The sequence below is a fragment of the Lethenteron reissneri genome, chromosome 32 (genome assembly GCF_015708825.2).
Source record: "Lethenteron reissneri isolate LAM-NWPU_2019-01 chromosome 32, ASM1570882v1, whole genome shotgun sequence".
Classification (NCBI taxonomy): domain Eukaryota; kingdom Metazoa; phylum Chordata; class Hyperoartia; order Petromyzontiformes; family Petromyzontidae; genus Lethenteron; species Lethenteron reissneri.
The window spans coordinates 8,795,105-8,813,780 of NC_083810.1; the positions used below are offsets into that span (position 1 = coordinate 8,795,105).

An 18,676-nucleotide genomic window follows, 5' to 3' on the forward strand; every position below is an offset into this window, starting at 1 on the left:
TAAGAATCTGAATATTTATTTATACTGGAGGAATCCGATGAGCTATAAAGCTCTTTTTCACAGATATCCAGTAGGGGTGGGTCAGAACGTTACTAACGTGGCAGAATCCAGATGTGCTGAAGGTAGTGGATATCCAGGTGAGCTGAAGGTGGTGGATATCTCGTAGAAACTGTCACACGTAAACACACGTGCTGACGGTGGTGGCGGTGCTGGTGTTTTGGTGACAGAGCGAAAGGGCCGGGGACTCGGCGCACTCGCACCGCTGGACGTCGCTGGAGCTGGTGAAGGGCACGTACAGCACTGAGGAGAGCCCGGGGGACATTGCCGAGATCCGCCTCGACAAGCCCACGGCCATCAAGGTGACGCCAACACCGCAGCTAGAGCTTGCACACCCACCCATCCTCCTCCACACACACACCTATCTACTCCCCACCCACCCAGAAACCCACCCAACCAATCCATCTCCTCCCCACCCAGCGACCCACCCACCCGTCTCCTCCCCACCCATCTCCTAATTCATCCACCCACTCGTTTCCTGCCCGCTCACCCACCCTGTGATAAGGCAAAAAACGGTTTCGCTGGGTGGGACACGTGTGCACAATAGGTTAGGGCCGGTTACCGAGACAGCTATTGGAGTGGCCTTCATGAATCTGGCGGCCAATGGTAACATTTAAGTCCAGATGGTGGGATACTGGCAGGGCAGATCTTGGAGGTCACGTGTCTACAGCGCAGCAGCTGCTGCGGGATCTGGCATAGGTTAGAACGCTTCGGCGATGAGGTGCGGGTGGTGTCATCGACGGCCTTGGCCACGATGACGTCTTGGTGTTCACACGGAGGTAATCGGCGTCCCAATGGCCAGCTCGAGCACCGGTGTTCTGACGCCACGCCCGTGCCGTTTGCGCAGGAGGGCGTGAAGTACGCCGTGCGCCTGCGCAACTACGGGAAGCCGCACGGCGAACGGGGATGGCGGCACAAGCGTGGTGCAGTGCCCCGACGGCGTCACCTTCACCTTCTCCGCGTGCTCGCTCAGCAGCAACGGCACCAACCAGAACCGCGGGCAGATCCCACAGATCCTCTACTACAGGTAGGCGGCGTGGTGTAGGTATGTACGTTGAATTTCGTTCCCACCGTACGTAGCCAAACGTGCTCATCAGAGGTGCTGGGGAAGGACAACAAACTACAAAAATCTGTTTTAAAGAAATTCGTTTTCGAAATGCCGAGCTCCAGTGGCTTCGTAATATCGGAAGGAAAGAGCGTTCCAGACGACCGCAGACGCGCATCTGAAAGTGCGTGATGCGGTGACAGCACACGTGCCTCGCGGCAAGAAGTGGGCCTGACTTCGATTGCCTGACTCGGTGCCCTTTCTGTGTGGAGGTGGAACGTTCTCCACCTCCCCCCCCCCTCCACACTGTTCTGCACGGGTTTCCTTCGGCTTCTCCGATTAATTCCCGTAGCTAAAGAAAAGACAACCATGCAATGCCACTGGTATTTACCGAACATCCCAATGCTGAACAGTAACCTGCAAGTTGCTCAATTGGGATTACACAAAGCAAGGTGAACCCCCTGGGAATTAGTATGCAAAGCGAATCTTCGTTTGTATGTATGTATGTTGAACTTGTTTTGCGCACCATACAGTGCCAACCTTGCTAAATCGGAGGTGAAATGCATCCATTTAGAAAACCCCTTGGCACAAAGTCGTAACACTCAAATGCTCCACAAATAGATGTCAACGTACATTGCTATTCTGCCTACAAGCTGCAGAGATAGCACAGGCAAATCAAACTACTTGGTCAAATGAATGACTTTCAAGTTGTTGCACGTGGCCCAGGGGCAGTAGGGATGCACGCTTGATCACCGAGCATGCCGCTTGATGCTTTTCAAATTTATTTTGTTTCACCAGATGAGAGCTCGAGAGACCAGGATAGAGTCACATCGCAATAGTATCGCAATAGCGATGCACTCCCGTGTGTGTGTCGGTGTCTTTGTGGGGGGAGCGGTAGGGTGGTGGTTAGCGCACTGCGCTACATACCCGCTCAAGGCCAACGAGTTGGTTTCCCGCTCAAGGCCAACGAATCAGTGATGGTTATATGAACCGGTCCTGGGGCTCCCCGAGGGTGACTCCGCCTCAAATAAGGACCTGGTGCGGTGTGTAAAAATTGCCACTCGGGACATAAAAGCGACCGGGCGTGGTGCTGGCCACCCACCAACTCGTTTGTCGTGCCAGCCTTGATAAGCACTACTCGCTAACAGCCCTTGCCCCAACAGTCTGTTAAAGCTATACGGGGGGATCTTTTTCTTTGTGCGGCGCCGGCGATAGGAGCGAGGGCGACGCAGAGGGGTGCGGAGACCAGACATGCGGGCGCGCCTCCGAGGAGGACCAGAACCGCGCGCGCATCCTCTCCGTCGTCGCTTCTGTCGTCCGCGCCTGCCGCCGAGCTGCTGGATGTGGCGCTCACGCTCGAGGGTACGCGGCACCTGCAGCAGCAGCGTCACCAGGACCAGCAATTGCAGCAGCAGCAATAGCAGCACCACCAGGACCAGCAATCGCAGCAGTTATAGCACCACCACTAGGAGCAGCAATAGCAACAGCACCACAAGGAGCAACAGCAGCAATAGCAGCAGTAATCACAGCAGTAGCAGCACCACCAGGAGCAGCAATCGTGGTAGCAATCACAGCAGCAGCAGCACCAGAAGCAGCAGTCACAGCAGCAATTGCAGCACCACTACTAGGAGCAGCAATAGAAGCAGCAGCACCACCAGAAGCATCAGCAGCAATAGCAGCACCACCAGAAGAATCAGCAGCAATAGCAGCACCACCAGGAGCAGCAGCAGCAATAGCAGCAGCACCACCAGGAGCAGCAATCACAGCATCAGCAATAGTAATCATAATGTAAACAATAATAACAGATATCACAACAACAGCAGCAGCGATAATGGAAATAGCAACCATCATAACAGCAGTAGCAATGGCCGATGCGCGGAGCACTGCGCCACCACTCCACCCATAGCTACATGCCTACGTGACAATTGCTTTGTGGGTTATGTTATCTTTTAATGAGAGCTTTGTTATCATTGCAACATTAACATGTTTACTGATGACGATTCTTCCCGTCTGGCGATGGTGCGTGCGTGCTTGTTTTTGTGTGTGTGTGTTTTTGTGCGTGTGTTTCTGTGTACGTGCGTGCGTGTGTGCTTATCTGTGCGTGTGTGTGTGTGCGTTTGGGGCGTGAGCCAGGCGAGGAGGTGCCAGAGCTCGTGAGCTCCTCCAGTCTCTTCTCTATGCTCATGCCGCTCGTGCTGGCTCAGATCAGCCCCGTGGCCGCCATCGACCCCAGGGTGAGCCGCTGGACAAAGCACTCCCAACACACACGCAAATACACGACACGCACACGCACGGCTCGCACACATCATCGTTCCCATCCACCTCACACTGCTCATCCCACATTTCACAAGAACACAATCCGCTCGCGCCAAACAGCCGAGATTCCTGGCAACGCCGCTGTGCGACGTTGCCGCGCCCGTGCCGTAACGGGTGGGCGTTTCACCCCCCTCCTCATCGCGACCGCACGCAGGCATCCGTGGAGGTGTTCAACCTCGTGCAGACGCTGCTGCCTCTGGTGGCCAAGCTGAACCAGAAGTTTGCTCCACCAGCCTTCAACCCCAACCAGTCCACGGAAAACTGCTGCTGCGGTGTGGGTGGCGGCGGGCCCTCGGAGGCCGGCGGCACGGCCGCCACCACCACCTCCAACCACTACGCCACAGTGGAGAGCGAGCACCCGTACCGCCCCGCAACAGTTAGCCAGTACAAGGCAAGTGTGGTCTCGTTCAAGTCCCCTGTCGATTATTTTAGTTACATTTGAACACAGTTGCTGAGTGCAAGAGGCCCCAGGCGGTCAGCAATGAACAGCGCGGTGAAAGATTTTATAGATGAGAGTTAACACGTTACTTGAATTGAGCAATGTTACGATAGGAGCTTTTGGGGAAAGAGACGATGACCAGGGGGATTCAAGAATGAAGTAATTTTTGAGCGGTTCTGAAGAAAAATTGTGACCACCCCCATCCCTGGGAAATTCCTAGATACACATCTGGTACAGTCCAGCAATGGATTATCTTGCATGGCCCGTTACTGACGACGTAGCATCGCAAGGTGACTATGATCGATTAATCTGTTTCAAACAAAACGGATCCCAGCTGCTCGTGATCTAATTTCGCTGCTGGCCGCCCCTTGCCTTTTTCCGACCCGGCCCCGCTCTGTCCGACCACCAGGTGTCGTTCCCGGAGTGCGTGCGCTGGCTCACGGTGGAGTTCGACCCCCAGTGTGGCACCGCCCAGCCGGAAGACGTTCTCCGCATCCACATCCCGTACCGCCACCCGGCACCCGCCCCGCAACCGCCCCAGCCGTCGCCGCCACCGGCGCCGGCGCCAGCAGCCGTCGCGGGCCAAGCGCCGCTGGCCCTCGTGTCGGCCGACGAGCCGGGTGGTGCGGTCTGTGGCCCGGTCGGTGCGAAACCCCCGGTGGCAGGGGCCCAGCCCGGGGAGCCTGCGCTGTCATGGCTGGAACTGAAGAAGTTCTCGGGGCCTTCGGGATGGCCAACGCTGGCGCTGGTGCTTCCCGGTGAGTGCAGAACCATCGTCAGAATCATCGTCAGGCGATAATTCATAGGCGTCGTGATTTGATTGTTGCTGAGAGTTGACCATTGTGTGCCAACATTGTAATCATCACTTGCTAAATGGTCATCTTGCACCTCGTCATCTTGTTATCATGATGTGTCACGATCTACGATGAAGGCCTCCCCAAACGGTCGCCACCACCCGCAGTCTCGCGATGCAACAATCAATCCGTCCGACCCCCACGCACGAGCTGATTGAATCGCTCCGTCTTCGTCGTTATTCTTTCTCCACTCCTCCCGTCATTAGTTTCGACCAGTGGCCATCCCTTCTAGCAACGTGTCCTGCCCACTTCTCTTAACAAATTATTTAGTGATGCTGCTGCTGCGTTGGCAGTGGCGCACAGGTAACAAACAAATGCAACGTATTAGGCATTAACACTGCCTCAAGGAAAATAATGTATAAAATAAGTGACGTTTTAGATAACGGTTATTTTTCATAGCACATAAATGAAGGCAGTGTTGTTGAGGAGAGCAGTGGGGCAGTTTTATAAAGCCCAGAGTCATTGACGAATCTGTTCAGGTTTTTGTTTACTTACCTTAAAAGTAAATACGGAGTCTCAAACTGGCGAATGTTCCCTTTTAAGGCATTCTAATTAAACTGCCTCCATAACTAAACTCCGTCCTCGTTAAGCCCCCCATCCCTACCCCCACCATATTAAGCTGCCCCACCCCCCCTCATTCGCGCAGGCAACGAGATTGTGTTTTCACTGGAGACTGCGTCCGACTACGTGAAGGATGAGAAGGCCGTGTGCTTCGGATTCAAGTGCGCCATCATCGGATACGAGTTCAATCCCAGCAGTGACGAGGTGAGGCCGTGTGTGCCTATGGGGTTGTGCACCAATTTCCCAAGAAGCCTTTATAAGTCAGGAGTTTAAATCGTCGTCTACCTGTGAAGCACAACTATTTTGGAGATTCATGTATACTTATGGATGTAAGTTGAACGTCTTTCGCACCTCACGTAGCCAGCCGCTTTAATCGGAGGTGCGGGGGAAGGACAACAAACTAAATACAAAGAGCGGTTCTAAAGAAATGCATTTTCAGTTTAGATTTAAAATTGCTTAGCTCCAGTGGCTTCCAAATACTTTTGACGTTTATCAGCAGTGTTCATCAGCAGTGTGCGCATGCTGCCCCGTGTCATGCGTGTTTCCCAGGGCGTGGTGCAGCTGGAGAAGGAGCTGGCTTTCCTGGGCAGCATGTGTGCCGCATCGCTCATGAAGAAGGATCTGACCCTTCCTCCGGCCGGTGAGCTCGCCACACCGTCCCGGATGCAGTCAGGACGGTGGCGGAGAGGATTTTAGATTTTTTCCCTCTGCATATTCGTTCAGCCAAAAAGATAAAGCAATATTTAGCAAAGGTTAGTTCCCCCTTGTACAGCCAGGGGAACGCGCGGCGCATGCATTGAATCGTGCGAGTAAGAACCGATTGGTTTCGACCGATGCAAATTGTATGTGCAAATCGTGTGATAATATAACAATTAGGCTCACGGAGCGAACAAAACTGTGCAAGCAAGACAGGAAATAAATGAACAAAGACTCGTCACATTCGTCAATTGCGCTTTAAAAAATATATGCAATAGATAACCTTTCTGGTAATGGCCCCTTCTTCACAATACAGAGGCCAGAAAGGTAGAGTATAATAGTGATTATAAAAAAAATTATTCCTGAATCGTCACAGTTCATAAAGTCACCGAGCATCTCAACGTGATGCCGTAGTTCGGCACCATGAGTCCCAGGTCTCTTAGTGCTAACTCGTGTGCCACATGCGCCTTTGGCTTCCCCAACCCCTCTTGCAGCCAACGGCGTGGACCTGGAGGAAGATATTGAGTTCGTCGAGGACTCCGCCCTGCAGGTCAGGACGAGGGGGGCCGGTCACTCATCCCACCGCACCAGACTGCCATGCCCTTAAGCACTGTTACATCCGTACACAGTGTTAATCTGGTTGTCTCCATGTAATACATTAATTAACATACTTCGTGCCAGAGATGAGAACCCAACATGACACGTGCGGTGGTTAGCCACCTTCTGAAAGACGCGGTGGTTAGCCACGCTGTGAAACACACGGTGGTCAGTGGTGCCGGATCAGCGCTTTGACCTCAGATTCACCCGGCCACCTCAGGTTGTGTCTTTATTTATCCTGGAGGAATCCAGATGACTTGCGGCAGCAGCCGCGGGCCAGCGTGCCCACGTGCGTGCGGCGCGCGCCCGCGTGACGCGTTCCGCCCTCGGCAGGTGTACAAGGCGCACTCGGGGCTCTTGGGCAAGGGGCTGGCGCTGTCGCACCCGCCCTCCATCCTGGAGGCGCTGGAGGGGACGCTGCCGCTCAGCACGCAGTGCAATGAGCGCGCCTTTCTCGAGGACTTTATCGCCTGCACCTCCTCCAGCAGCGGCGGGCGGCTCGCAAGGTCAGTCCCCACTCTTCCTGAGTCGGCAGTCTGTCGGTGCGTCCATCACTCCATCTGTTCATCCGTGTCCGCCCTTTTGTCCATCCGTCTTAACATTCTATCTATTTGTATATTTCATTCGTCCGTCTGTCTCTCCTTTCATCAATCCATCTATCCCACTTTCCAGTCTCTCTCCTCATATCTCTTTCAATCAATATATCCGTATTTCTATCCATCCATCTGTCAATTTCTTAATTTGTCCATTTCTATATTTGTCCATCTATCTGTCTCTCAAAACTTCCGCCTGTCCATCCGTCCCTTCATCCATTTGTCCACCCTCTTCCCTTTGCGCCTGTGATTGAGTATTTGTCTCTGTGATGTGTCTCAATTCTCAACTTCACCATTATATCATCTCATTCTCTACCCTGTGCTGTAGCATTCTACCTCGAATAGAATCTCATCTGTAATACAAAATGCCGAGTGAAAAAAAAATCCATCATTTGCCCATCCAAAGTTGTATGCCTGCATGTCGTTCTGTCTGTTCTGTTCATTCATCGATCGCTCTCATCTGTTCACCCGTCCATCGAGCCCTTTTGCGTTCAATCATCAGTCCGCTGCCTCGCTCTGTCAGTCATGACATCGAGCTCGTGCCCTGTTCATCAATTCACGTTCTCCTTTGCCTGTCTGTCAATCTGTCATTTAGAAAATTCACCGTGCAGCCACGATTTAACAATGTGTGTACGATAAAATAAAATGATTTACAATGATCGGTAGGGTGTGACATGTGATCTGATTGCTAAAGAAGAAATATATGTTTGTGTTGTAATGTGTATTAATCCACATCTCTCTTTTTGTGTGCTGTAATTTTTTCTCCCGTATGCGTGTGTTTATATGTGTCTTGTATGTTCTCTCTGTGTATGGCTGTGTGTCTCTGTGTATGTGTTTGTTCTATCTGTGTATGTCTGTGTTTGTTGTGTGTGTCCCTGCGCTATGAACTCGGCGACCCGAGTTTGATCCCCACTCTTGGCCAACACCAGTGACGATTATCTGAACCAGTTCTGGGCCTCCCCTAGGTCGACTCAGTCTCAAATGAGTACCTGGTGCAGTGTATAAACATTGACACTGGGGAGACAAAGGCTTGTGGACGTGGTGTTCGCCACCGACCCCCTCGTGTGCTGTGCCATCCTTCGTAGTTGCTCCCGAACAGCACTTTCCCCAAAAAACTCTGTTTAGGTTATCGGGGGGGGGATCGTTGTCTTGTCTGCATCTGTGTGTCTCTCTTTGCGTCTGCACATATATATGTACGTGAGTGTGTGACTGTGTGTATGTGTATATCCATGTGTGCATTTATGTGCCTGTATATGTCAACGTTTGTCTATGTATCTCGTAGAACAGTAGCGCGGTGGTTTTGCGCACAGTTCTACGTACTCCGTCATTCCCAGTCGCAGCTAACTTCAGTGCCGAGTTATATGGGTGTCCCAGTGAGTGCCTGGTGCGGTCTCTACCCCACAACAGCACTGGGGAGACTAAGGTGTGAGGTGGGGGGGTGCACAAACAAATCCGGCAGAGGGTGATCCTTGCCACAGCACCTCCCTATGTGCGCCTTGCTCGTTAGCAGCACTTGCCTCCAACAGGGTTACGTAGGAGGCTACACGGGGAATCTTTGCCTTTGCGTGCGTTTACGTGTGTTTGTGTGTGCGTGTCCCTGCTGTGTCTGTGCCCGTGGCGCAGGTGGCTGCAGCCGGATTCCTACGTGGACCCACACAACACGAGCGTGCAGCTCAAGAAGGACGAGGTGCGGTGCGGCTGGCCCACCGTCATCACGGTGCAGACGCGAGACCAGTACGGCGAGCTGGTGCACGGGCCCAACCTCAAGGTGCCACCCTTCTTTCGCTCGCTCGCACGCACGCACTCATTACACACAAAGTGCTTGCCACGATTGAACCACAATGCCTTGCTGATCTCGTCCAGGAACATAAACCATCACGAGAACTCCGCTCATCGTCGCAGCAGCTTTTGGCTGGCCATGGAACAAAGATGGTCACCGCATCGTGCACGTTCGGATGCGCTTCTGTGGCCGTCTGGAATGTCCTTCTGATATTAGGAAGCCACTGGAGCTATGCACTTTAAAATCTGGAATGAAAACGAATTTCTTTACAACTGCTCTTTGTGTTTAGTTCGTTGTCCTTCCCCGCACCTCCGATTAGCACGGTTGGCTACGTATGGTGCGAAAAAAGTTCAACATATATTCAACAAAGATGAGGCTTTTTCCATGCACACATACAAAACAAAGACCTCTCGGGATAGAATTAGAGCCGTGAGTGGTGTTATAGATTGGGTTAGAGGTAGGGTTATCGATAGAGTTAGGGGATAGTAATGGGGTTATGGATTGCATGGGTTTCGGATAATTATAGGGTTGGGGTAGTAATAGGGTTTAGGAGTAGGATTCGGATTATGGTTGAAATCAGGGATCGGAATAACAAATTGGGCTTTGGTAAGGATACGGGTTGCTGCCATGTTGTAACGTTTAGAATACTGGACTAGCATTCCAAAACGCCACTGCGAGAGGCTCGCAGTCAGAATTTTACGAATTCTCATCGTTCTTGGGCGTTTATTACAAGGGATTTTAACCTTCAAATGAAATAAGTCTGTGTCACCGCGCCCTTACAAACTGCACACGAATTGACGCAATTAATATCAACGTCGCGGTCTGCTTTTCACTTGCAAGTTTCAGATTTACTGCAATACACCCATCCTTCCAACAGTAGTCGTCCTATGGATTCACTTGCCCCTGCCATAGGAATGTGTAGTTTCCCCCACCGACTCTGCAGGGCTGTAAACAGCTGGATGCGCACGAACACCTGAACACTTATTTGAGCAGCAGGAACTCCCGGACTTTGACATCACAGTGGGCACTACTCGTGGTCATGCCCCCCCCCCCCTCCCTAACCTTTCCTCTACTCATCATCCTCCCCAGCTGCACGGTGACCCGTTTAAAAATACAACGGTCTCGCTCACAGGTGGAGGTGAAGGCCGTTCCGCTGAGCCAGAAGAAAGGGGGCAGCGGTGGAAGCGGCGGCGTGAGTTCGTCATCGTCCCGGGACAGCTCCACAGACGGCGCCGGCCGCAAGCCGCACCACATCCCGGGCAGCCCCGCGCCGCACGGCACGCCCCACCACCAGCACGGGGCGGCGGTAGCGCCGATCGGCGACCTCACATTTGGGGGGCTTCCCCCGCCTAAGTTGGACACCCTCTACGAGCCCACGCTGGTGCGCGACACCTGCTACACTGCCATCACGATGATGAAGGTGAGCGGTGGTGCTCGCTGGAGACCCATGAACCATATGCGCAAATATCCGAACGCAGTTCACCAGCGCTGCTTCTAGACATGAGTTCAACCCAAATTAATGTTTTTTTGTTGTTGTATCGGCCGAGTTATATATTGGCCATACTAATTGCGTAATATTAGGATGCTTATGAATATAATTCCGCTGTCGTGGGACAGCTGTTCGAGCGACCCGGATTGGTTTAGAGAGATGAAGATAAAACAGGGATAAAGAGCGGGGAAAATTTAATCGGGAAATGAGGGATGGTTGTGGGTGTTTAGGGAAGAACAAAGAGGACCGGGAGGAGAACTGAGAGAACCTAAAAGGTTTGAGATGGAAAAGGGAGAAGAGGATAAAATGTGGTGCGTGACGTGAGATGGGGGGTTATGGTGCGAAGCTTCCTACGAGTACGGGTGTGTTCGATGGAAAAAAAAAAAGTTCCCTTTTCTGAAGATCGACTCGTGGACTCCCAGTAGTTTCGTACATTGGGTACTGCATCGTCTACAGTAGTTTTACAGTAAGGGGGATGATTGGTATGTGTAATCCGAATTGATGTAAATTTCAGGTAATCTTTCAAATTTTGCTAAATTTGGATTGTGACGCTGGCACACCTGTTCATTTGAACGATATCAAGGGATTTTTAACATCCACTCTTAATCAGACGGCGCGTGGTATTATTACGGGGAATGCGTACCGGCGACCTGCCAGTTTGGAACCGCGAACCTCTGCAACAAGCGGCAAGAATACTACTTCTAGGCCACACCACTGGCGAATATGGGTTAGGGTCAGGATAGGGGCTGCTGCTGTTGTAGGGGATAGGACACTGGATATTGCAACCCAGAGGTCACTGGTTCGATCTCCATCCCCAGTCGTAAACAATGGGACAGTTGCTGTATGTTTGTTGAACTTCTTTCTCGCCGTATGTAGCCAACCGCACTAATCTGGAGGTGCGGGGGGGGGGGCAGGGCAACAAACTAAACCCAAAAAAACTGTTTCAATGAAGGTGATTTAAAAGTGCCATAGCTCCTCACAGCGGTCTTTGGCGGTCGTCTCCGTGTTTGTGTTGTTTCCCAGGTATACGAGAAGTATTCGTTTGAGGAGCTCCGCCTCGCCTCGCCGACTCCAAAACGGTAGCCTAGCTTTACAACACAACCACCACCACCACGCGATAATTGTACGTTGATAAAGTACGAATCGAGGCAATGACGATGATAAGAGTTTGCTCGTGATGTTAGTCATTATGTCCGTGGTGATGAAGATGATGGTGATGATGATAGCATCAATGGTTGAGCAGACATGTCACCAGCCTTGGCTCCATCATGCACTGGGGCAATTTTGGGGCATGTATATCCGGCTGTCACATTTTTTTCTGCTGCCCTCCATAGTTAAGAACTCGGCTGTCTGTGCTGTCATCTCCCTGATAGCATGGATAGCTGGGGTCTAAGCTGATGATCTTTTTCTTCTCATATACCCATGACTTGACCACCGCATCTTCTCTTTCTACGAAATAAACTTGTACCGCTGTTTCTGTACAACATCTTGACGTCGCATTTCGACGCTATATAAATACACATTCTGTTGTACTGTCAAACCTTGGCGTGACTAACAAACACCGTGACAATTCGGTGACATTCAGTGCCAAGACCATGGTTTCCTGCTTTGTGACCAAATCATCCAAATGATTATGATCTTGTCAGATCTCTGAAGCTATCAGAATCGTAATCTTTATTTAGACTGGAGGAATCCGATGAGCTATGAAGCTCTTTTTTCACAGATGTCCATTAAGGGCACTTTCTGATTTCCAGCGAAGCAGTGTTTAGTTTGTATAATATACAGATGAGTGACCACCAATATTGTACCAAGTTTATTGATTTGATTTGTTTACGTGGGTAATGAACATGGTTTTATAGGCTGTGGGGATGTGGTTTTCATTCGCTTATTTACGACTGCCCCCTATAAAATAAATACGTTCACTCTCCCTGTATGCAGTCACATTCAGAAGGCTGTAAAAATCCGCCCGGGAATCGTGTTGTGGTGACGCCTCTGATTTTTACGGGCAGGCCGAGCGAGAACATGCTGGTGCGCGTCAACAACGACGGCACGTACAGCGCCAACTGGACCCCGGGTGCCGTTGGCGCTTACCGCATCCACGTCACCATCGACGGCACCGAGACAGGTAAACGTTTCCACTGGGAATGGTGAAGTTTGTTCACTTGTGAGTGTAACAAAAAAAAAGATTATTTACATCCCTTTATCAATCCACCGGTGATTCAGAAGGAATTCCTGCGCTGTATCGGTCATACAGAGGGCGGGCACCAGGATCGGTTCAGATATCATCCGCCGCTGGCGTTAGACGTGGTCAGGAATCAAACCTGGGTCACCGTGCTCGTAGCACAGTGAATAAACTACTGAAACATTTGTTTTGATTAAAGGGTGTGTGTATATACATATCTTATGTGCACGCCTCAAATGAGTACCTGGTGCAAGGTGGAAACATCGCCACCGGGGAGACAAAGGCGGCCGGGCGTGGTGCCGGTCACCCACCCCCTCGTGTGCCGTGCCAGCCTTCATAGCAGCTCGCTAACATTACTTGCCCCAGCAGTGCTAAAGGCTATACGGGGATCTTTGTGTGTACGTGTGTGTTTTGTTTTCTCAACACAGTTTCTGAGCACACGCCCAAAGGCCCAAAACGAGCAACCAAATTGTGTATATGCGAGTGTACGAATGCCTGCGTGTGTGTCTACGTGCACACGTGTACGTATGTGTGTACAAGGGCACTTTTGTTCATCAGCAGACACGCGTGCATACACGTGTCTCTGAAAGTGAATGAGCACCCACATGTACGTGTGCATGCGTGCGTGGGCGAGTTTGTGTGCATGCGTATGTAGGGAGTGGTTAGCGTGGGGAGCGGTAGTGTAGTAGCGCACTGCGCTACGGACCTGGCAGCCTGCGTTCAATTCTAACTCACAGGTAACATATCAGTGGTGAATATTTGAACCTGTCCTGGGCCTCTGCCAAGTCGACTGAGCCTTAAATGAGTACCTGGTGCGGTATGTGTAAACATTAACACTGGGAGACAACTGCAGGGGCGAGGTGCCGCTACGTAGACTACAACCCATTCTCGTGCGTCGTGCTGGCCTTTCATGGGTACTTTCTGTCAACAGCACTTGCCTCAACAACTGTGCAGGTGACACGGGGGGGATCTTTGCATGTTTTACTCACGTGTGCGCGCGTGCGTCGCTTCCGTTGCCAAGATGCTGGGCTGGAGGTGGAGGTGAAGGAGCCACCCAAAGGGATGATGCCACCCCACGCCTCGCAGCAGCCCCGACCCAAACCAGAGCACCAGCCCAGCAAGGTAATCACCGCGCCACAGGGCAACGCAGCTGCTGCTCGTGACGCTCGCGGTGACGTTTCGGGTCCTTTGGTGCCTGCGATCAGCAACTGTTTTTTTTATATATATGTATATATAAATACGATGATGGTGATAATTACAATGGTGATGGGGGGGTCTTGTAGGTGCGCAGGTTTTCGATGAGGGACAGCGCCGGCCTCCGCGTGCGGAGTCACCCATCCCTGCAAAGCGAGCAGATCGGGATCGTCAAAGTCAACGCCACCATCACCTTCATCGACGAGGTTCGTCCTCGCATCCTCATGTCCTCACGTCCTCCCGTACCGGGCTCACAGGTGGTGGGGGAGTTGGGGTGAGGCGGGGGGTGGTTCAAGAGGCTGGTGGGGGGGGTACAGCGTGAAACGTGGTGATGGAAGCAGAATTTTTGACAGCGTACAACCAACGATTGTTTACAAACCCCATTACATGTTGTTTTGGTGCATTATGGGTTAAATATATATATAAGCAGAACTTTGTTCAGTTTCCACAGGTAAAATAAAGAGACTTGTTACAATTTGAGGTCATGATTCAATTGTCTCGGTTTTAGCCCCTCATTTGTATTGTTTTTCATTCGTTTAGGATTTGTTCTCTACATAATTTGTACTCAGCGCTTCAGCCCCTCTGTTGTTGCGATTGAGACACCTGCACGTGTTTCGCTAAACGAAATATATATAATTTTTTAATGGACGAAAATGAAATGATCATGTTTGCGCGTCGTGTCGCGCCGCGTCGGGTAGGTTCACAATGACGATGGCGTGTGGCTGCGTCTGAGCGACGAGATGGTGCGCAAGTACGTCTCCAACGTGAACGGCAACCCCGAGGCGTGGTGCCTTTCCTTCAACCAGCACCTGGGACGCAATCTGCTGGCGCCTCTGGAGGTCAGCGTCCGGCGTTACGGTGGTGACGCCGTAAACGCGGAAGTAGCCAGCGAAACCGAAAGTGCAGTTGATAGCGATTCTGAATTTGAGTAGAATTGCCAAATGCTTGACATTGTGGTAGAAGGTACGATCGGGCCAAAGGCAGTCATACTGGGTGGGACACATTTTAAGAATGGGTGAGAGCCGGATATCTAGACAGCAATTGGAGTGGTCTCCACGATTCTGGCGACCAAGTGGAAGACCTAAGTCCACATAGTGGGATACTGCTCGGGCCGATCTTGAAGGTCCCGCGTCGACTGCGCAGCAGCTGCTGGATTTGGTGGAGGGTAGGAAGCGTTGGCAATGGGGTGTGGGTGCTGTCATTAGCTTTGGCCATGAAGACTTTTTGATCTTGGATGTGTCAGGGCAGGGAAATCATGGGAGATTGGAGAGAGGGCCTGAGACAGAGCAACCGGACACAACAACGAGCCCCAGGCAAACCCGTGGCACACCGAGGGCGCAGCGCCAGTGCGTCACGGGGAATCCTAATGGGGCCTATTGAAGGACAGATCATGTTCTGCAACGAAGCTGTAGCCCTGCTTCATACTGAGATCACACCAACTTGAAACTATTACTAGCCATAGCCATGTTACCCACGCAGACTTTAGTCCTACCCCTAGCTTAACCAAATGAGCCAAACAGACTCTAGTACACTGTCTTAAGTCCTTAATCACAGCGGCTAACGAGATCCTTTCCGTAACTTCGACGATACTGTACACAAAGGGGCCGTTCATACATGACGTCACGTACCTAGGGGGGGTGGGGGTCAGACATTTGTGACGATGTGTGACGAGGGGAGGGTGGTTGAGAAATATGACGTCACATCAAAATGCGCAACTTTAAATAAATATAGACAACACGTTCTACTTAATTAATAAATGTTTTCTCCTACAACATCAGAGTGCAGCGCCACATTAAATACGCACGACAATGACAATAGTTTAAAGCGAGTTGAAGCATAAATTTTGATTTAAAGCTTTCATGACTGCAGGGATTCCTATTCTTGGTTCTTTCGGTAAAGTCACGTAGAAGGGAAACAATAAAATAATTGTTTTATATTTTTCTTATTTTATTGTTTCCCTTCTACGTGACTTTACCGAAATAACCAAGAATATGATTTGAAGCATGTTTTATTTTCAAAATGGAAATATGGTTTGGGGAGGGGGGGCAGAGCTTTGTGACGTCATATTTAATGGGGGGTCTGACTTTTTGTGACGCCGTGTGACGAGGGGGTGGGGGGGCAGCGGTCAAAAATCGTCCAAAATCGCGTGACGTCATTTATGGACGGCCCCAAAGCACACTCGGGCGGCTGTCAAACACATGGTGAGATCGTGTTCGCTTGTTTCCCGTCCGCCTGTCGACCTCCAAACCCCCTCCCAACAGCAGGAGCCCAAGTCCATCTACGAGGGTCTCCTGAAGGAGGCTGTGGGGAGGCGTCTCTCAGAGGTGAGGTCACGTGGGACGTGTGTGGACACATTATCAGGCACGTGCAGTGTGTCATTTTATAAGATTGCTAGCCATGTGGACAGGTCGATTAGCACGGTTGGCTATGTACGGTGCGAAAGAAGTTCAACATACATACACCACATTGCGTCTCATGGACTGATCCCATCCGTTATGACTTTATTGATAAATAAATTACAGCCTTTTGTCAAATCCACTGCCTCCCCCATGCCGTGTCGGTCATAGGGGTTATTTGAACATACTTCACTACATCGGTCAGAGCGGGTGGGTGAAGAGGGGGGAGGAGGGAGAGCCACGACGCGGACAGATATCACTCGTCACCGATATTCGCTGTTGCCAGGAATCAAACTCAAATTCACGTCAGGGTTCGTAGCGTGCCAACCGGGGTGCCCACCTCTCATCGTGGCCCCTGAAGTGCATATGGCAGTGGGCCATGGTTCAGTGGACAAGCGTGGTGGGTTCTTTTGGCCGAAATGGGATATGGGCTCTGGTGCAAGGAATTAAATGGGGGGGGGCGCAGAGCTCCCCTGTGCAATTTATCCCCCCCTCTTTGTAACGTGGCTTCTGTTGCCCCTCCGACTCATGGGTCCAGGCACAGTTTCACCGCCTGCAGACTCGATAGCTGCCCTATCACGTACCCGGAGTGTGGTTGGTGTTGGCGGACAGTGAAACCCATGGCACACGAGCGAACCCCGTGGCACACGTGGGCGGTGTTCCCGATGTGACCAGGTGGGAGCCAAGGAGCGGTCGTCGCGGCTGCATGGTGGGCCCGGCTTCTACGTGGTGATTCGCACCGGCACGTCCGGCCACAACGTGCGGAGCCGGCCCAGCATGCGCGGCATCCCCATCGGCACGCTGCTGCTCGGCAACAAGATAAAGGCACTCGGCGAGGTGGGGACGCCGCCACGGTTACACAGACACAAAGACAAAGATCCCCTATGCGGCCTTTATCAGACTGTTGGGGTAAATACTGTTAGCGAGCACCTTTTAAGGCCGGCACGGCAGAGAAGGGGTGAGTGACCAGCACCATGTCTCCCAGTGGCGAGGTTTACTAAACACTGCACCAGATCCTCATTTAAGGCTGAGACGACCTAGGGGGAGGCCCAGGACGAGTTCAGATAATTGTCACTGGTGTTAACCGTGAGCGGAAATTGAACTCGGGTCACCAGGTTTGGAGCGCAGCATGCTGGCCGCTACTCTATCGCTCTCATTAATACACTCAATGCATGAACACAGCACATCGGAATAGAGCCAAACTCGCACACTGTCAAACATGAATGTACGCATACGCAAGCACGTGTGGGTTAACACGCAAACACGTGCACGGTGTGCTCCATGGTTTTTATGAAATCAAATTTAAATTAAATGTACACCACATGTCGGGGGACTGTCAATGTCAGTAATTTTTTTATTCTTTCTAATACAAGGCCTCATTTTATAGACACGATGGTAAAATTTGTTCTGCTTGTGTCAATCAACCAAGTGAAAGTAGAAGACTTAATTTTCAGCTTCCAGATGTTTTCTTAATTACCCCCTGCATGTCTTGAAGGATAACAAACTAATTGATTCAGTCGCGAGTAATTCAACAATGATTAATTTAATGGATGAATAATTGTGCCGTTCTCTTTCCTTGAACCTTTTCTCTTATTTTCACGTTCACATTTTGTGGCTCTAATCGGTGCTCCTTGGATTGGAGTCAAACTTCAAAGACCGGAAATAGACTCCTTCACAATTCCGGAAATTTGCCCGATGAAGCTGGTTGTAATCATACTCTTAGTTCTTTCGGTAAAGTCACGTAGGTAAAAAATTAAATTAAAATTAATAAAAATAAAACAATAAAAATCACGACGTTTCGGAGGCAACACAAGTCTCCGTCATCAGGTGGGACCGTCACAGCCAGATTTGCTGCATCATGATGTTAATTGTTTTATTTTTATTAATTTTAATTTCATTTTTTTACCTACGTGACTTTACCGAAAGAACTAAGAGTATGAATCCTTGCAGTCACGAAAGCTTCAAATCTAGAACTGGTTGTAATCGCCAGCAAAGCATTATTAACTCGAATTGTAAATGTTGTGGGTTTACTCTCCAACATACCGTTGTGCTGAAGAAGGAACTAATTGACACGTTTTGTTCACGTGACAAACCTTGCTGTGATTGGCTTTGTCGGGTGGAGGTGGGTTTACGGGACATTTACATTTACGGGATCTAACCCAAAAAACGTTATTATAAATAATAATGGTTTGCGAAAGCCTACGTGGTAATACGAGACCTTTATGTTTGTTATTTTTTCCCGCCCGGACCTCTAATTAGCACAGTTGCCCATGTAGGGTGTGATAGAAGTTCAGCGTACGTACATACATAGTTAAACTTCTAAGTGATTTACTGCTTAAATTACCCCTAAGGCGGCAGTGCTCCATCTCCTGTTTACATTCTGGCCGCGTGTCCCAAATAGTTCCGTTTTTCTGTTATGTAATTCATTCCAAAAATAATTGAGATTTAACTCGAATAATTGTAGTTACATTTTGTTA

At 50.7% G+C, this 18,676-nt stretch overlaps 1 protein-coding gene across 1 annotated transcript in view; it reads left to right on the forward strand.

Annotated features, from left to right (window-relative positions):
* The window catches only part of MYCBP2 (MYC binding protein 2), a 121,312-nt gene that overhangs the window by 60,771 nt on the left and 41,865 nt on the right, over positions 1 to 18,676 (forward strand). The window contains 21 exon segments of the mRNA XM_061563890.1: positions 228 to 359; positions 905 to 940; positions 942 to 1,084; positions 2,318 to 2,426; positions 2,428 to 2,464; positions 3,236 to 3,336; positions 3,573 to 3,809; positions 4,267 to 4,615; positions 5,358 to 5,476; positions 5,822 to 5,912; positions 6,463 to 6,518; positions 6,899 to 7,071; positions 8,782 to 8,926; positions 10,071 to 10,358; positions 11,451 to 11,506; positions 12,437 to 12,552; positions 13,631 to 13,731; positions 13,893 to 14,009; positions 14,502 to 14,642; positions 16,068 to 16,127; positions 16,875 to 17,036. Coding sequence (XP_061419874.1) covers positions 228 to 359; positions 905 to 940; positions 942 to 1,084; positions 2,318 to 2,426; positions 2,428 to 2,464; positions 3,236 to 3,336; positions 3,573 to 3,809; positions 4,267 to 4,615; positions 5,358 to 5,476; positions 5,822 to 5,912; positions 6,463 to 6,518; positions 6,899 to 7,071; positions 8,782 to 8,926; positions 10,071 to 10,358; positions 11,451 to 11,506; positions 12,437 to 12,552; positions 13,631 to 13,731; positions 13,893 to 14,009; positions 14,502 to 14,642; positions 16,068 to 16,127; positions 16,875 to 17,036 — 2,769 coding nt within the window.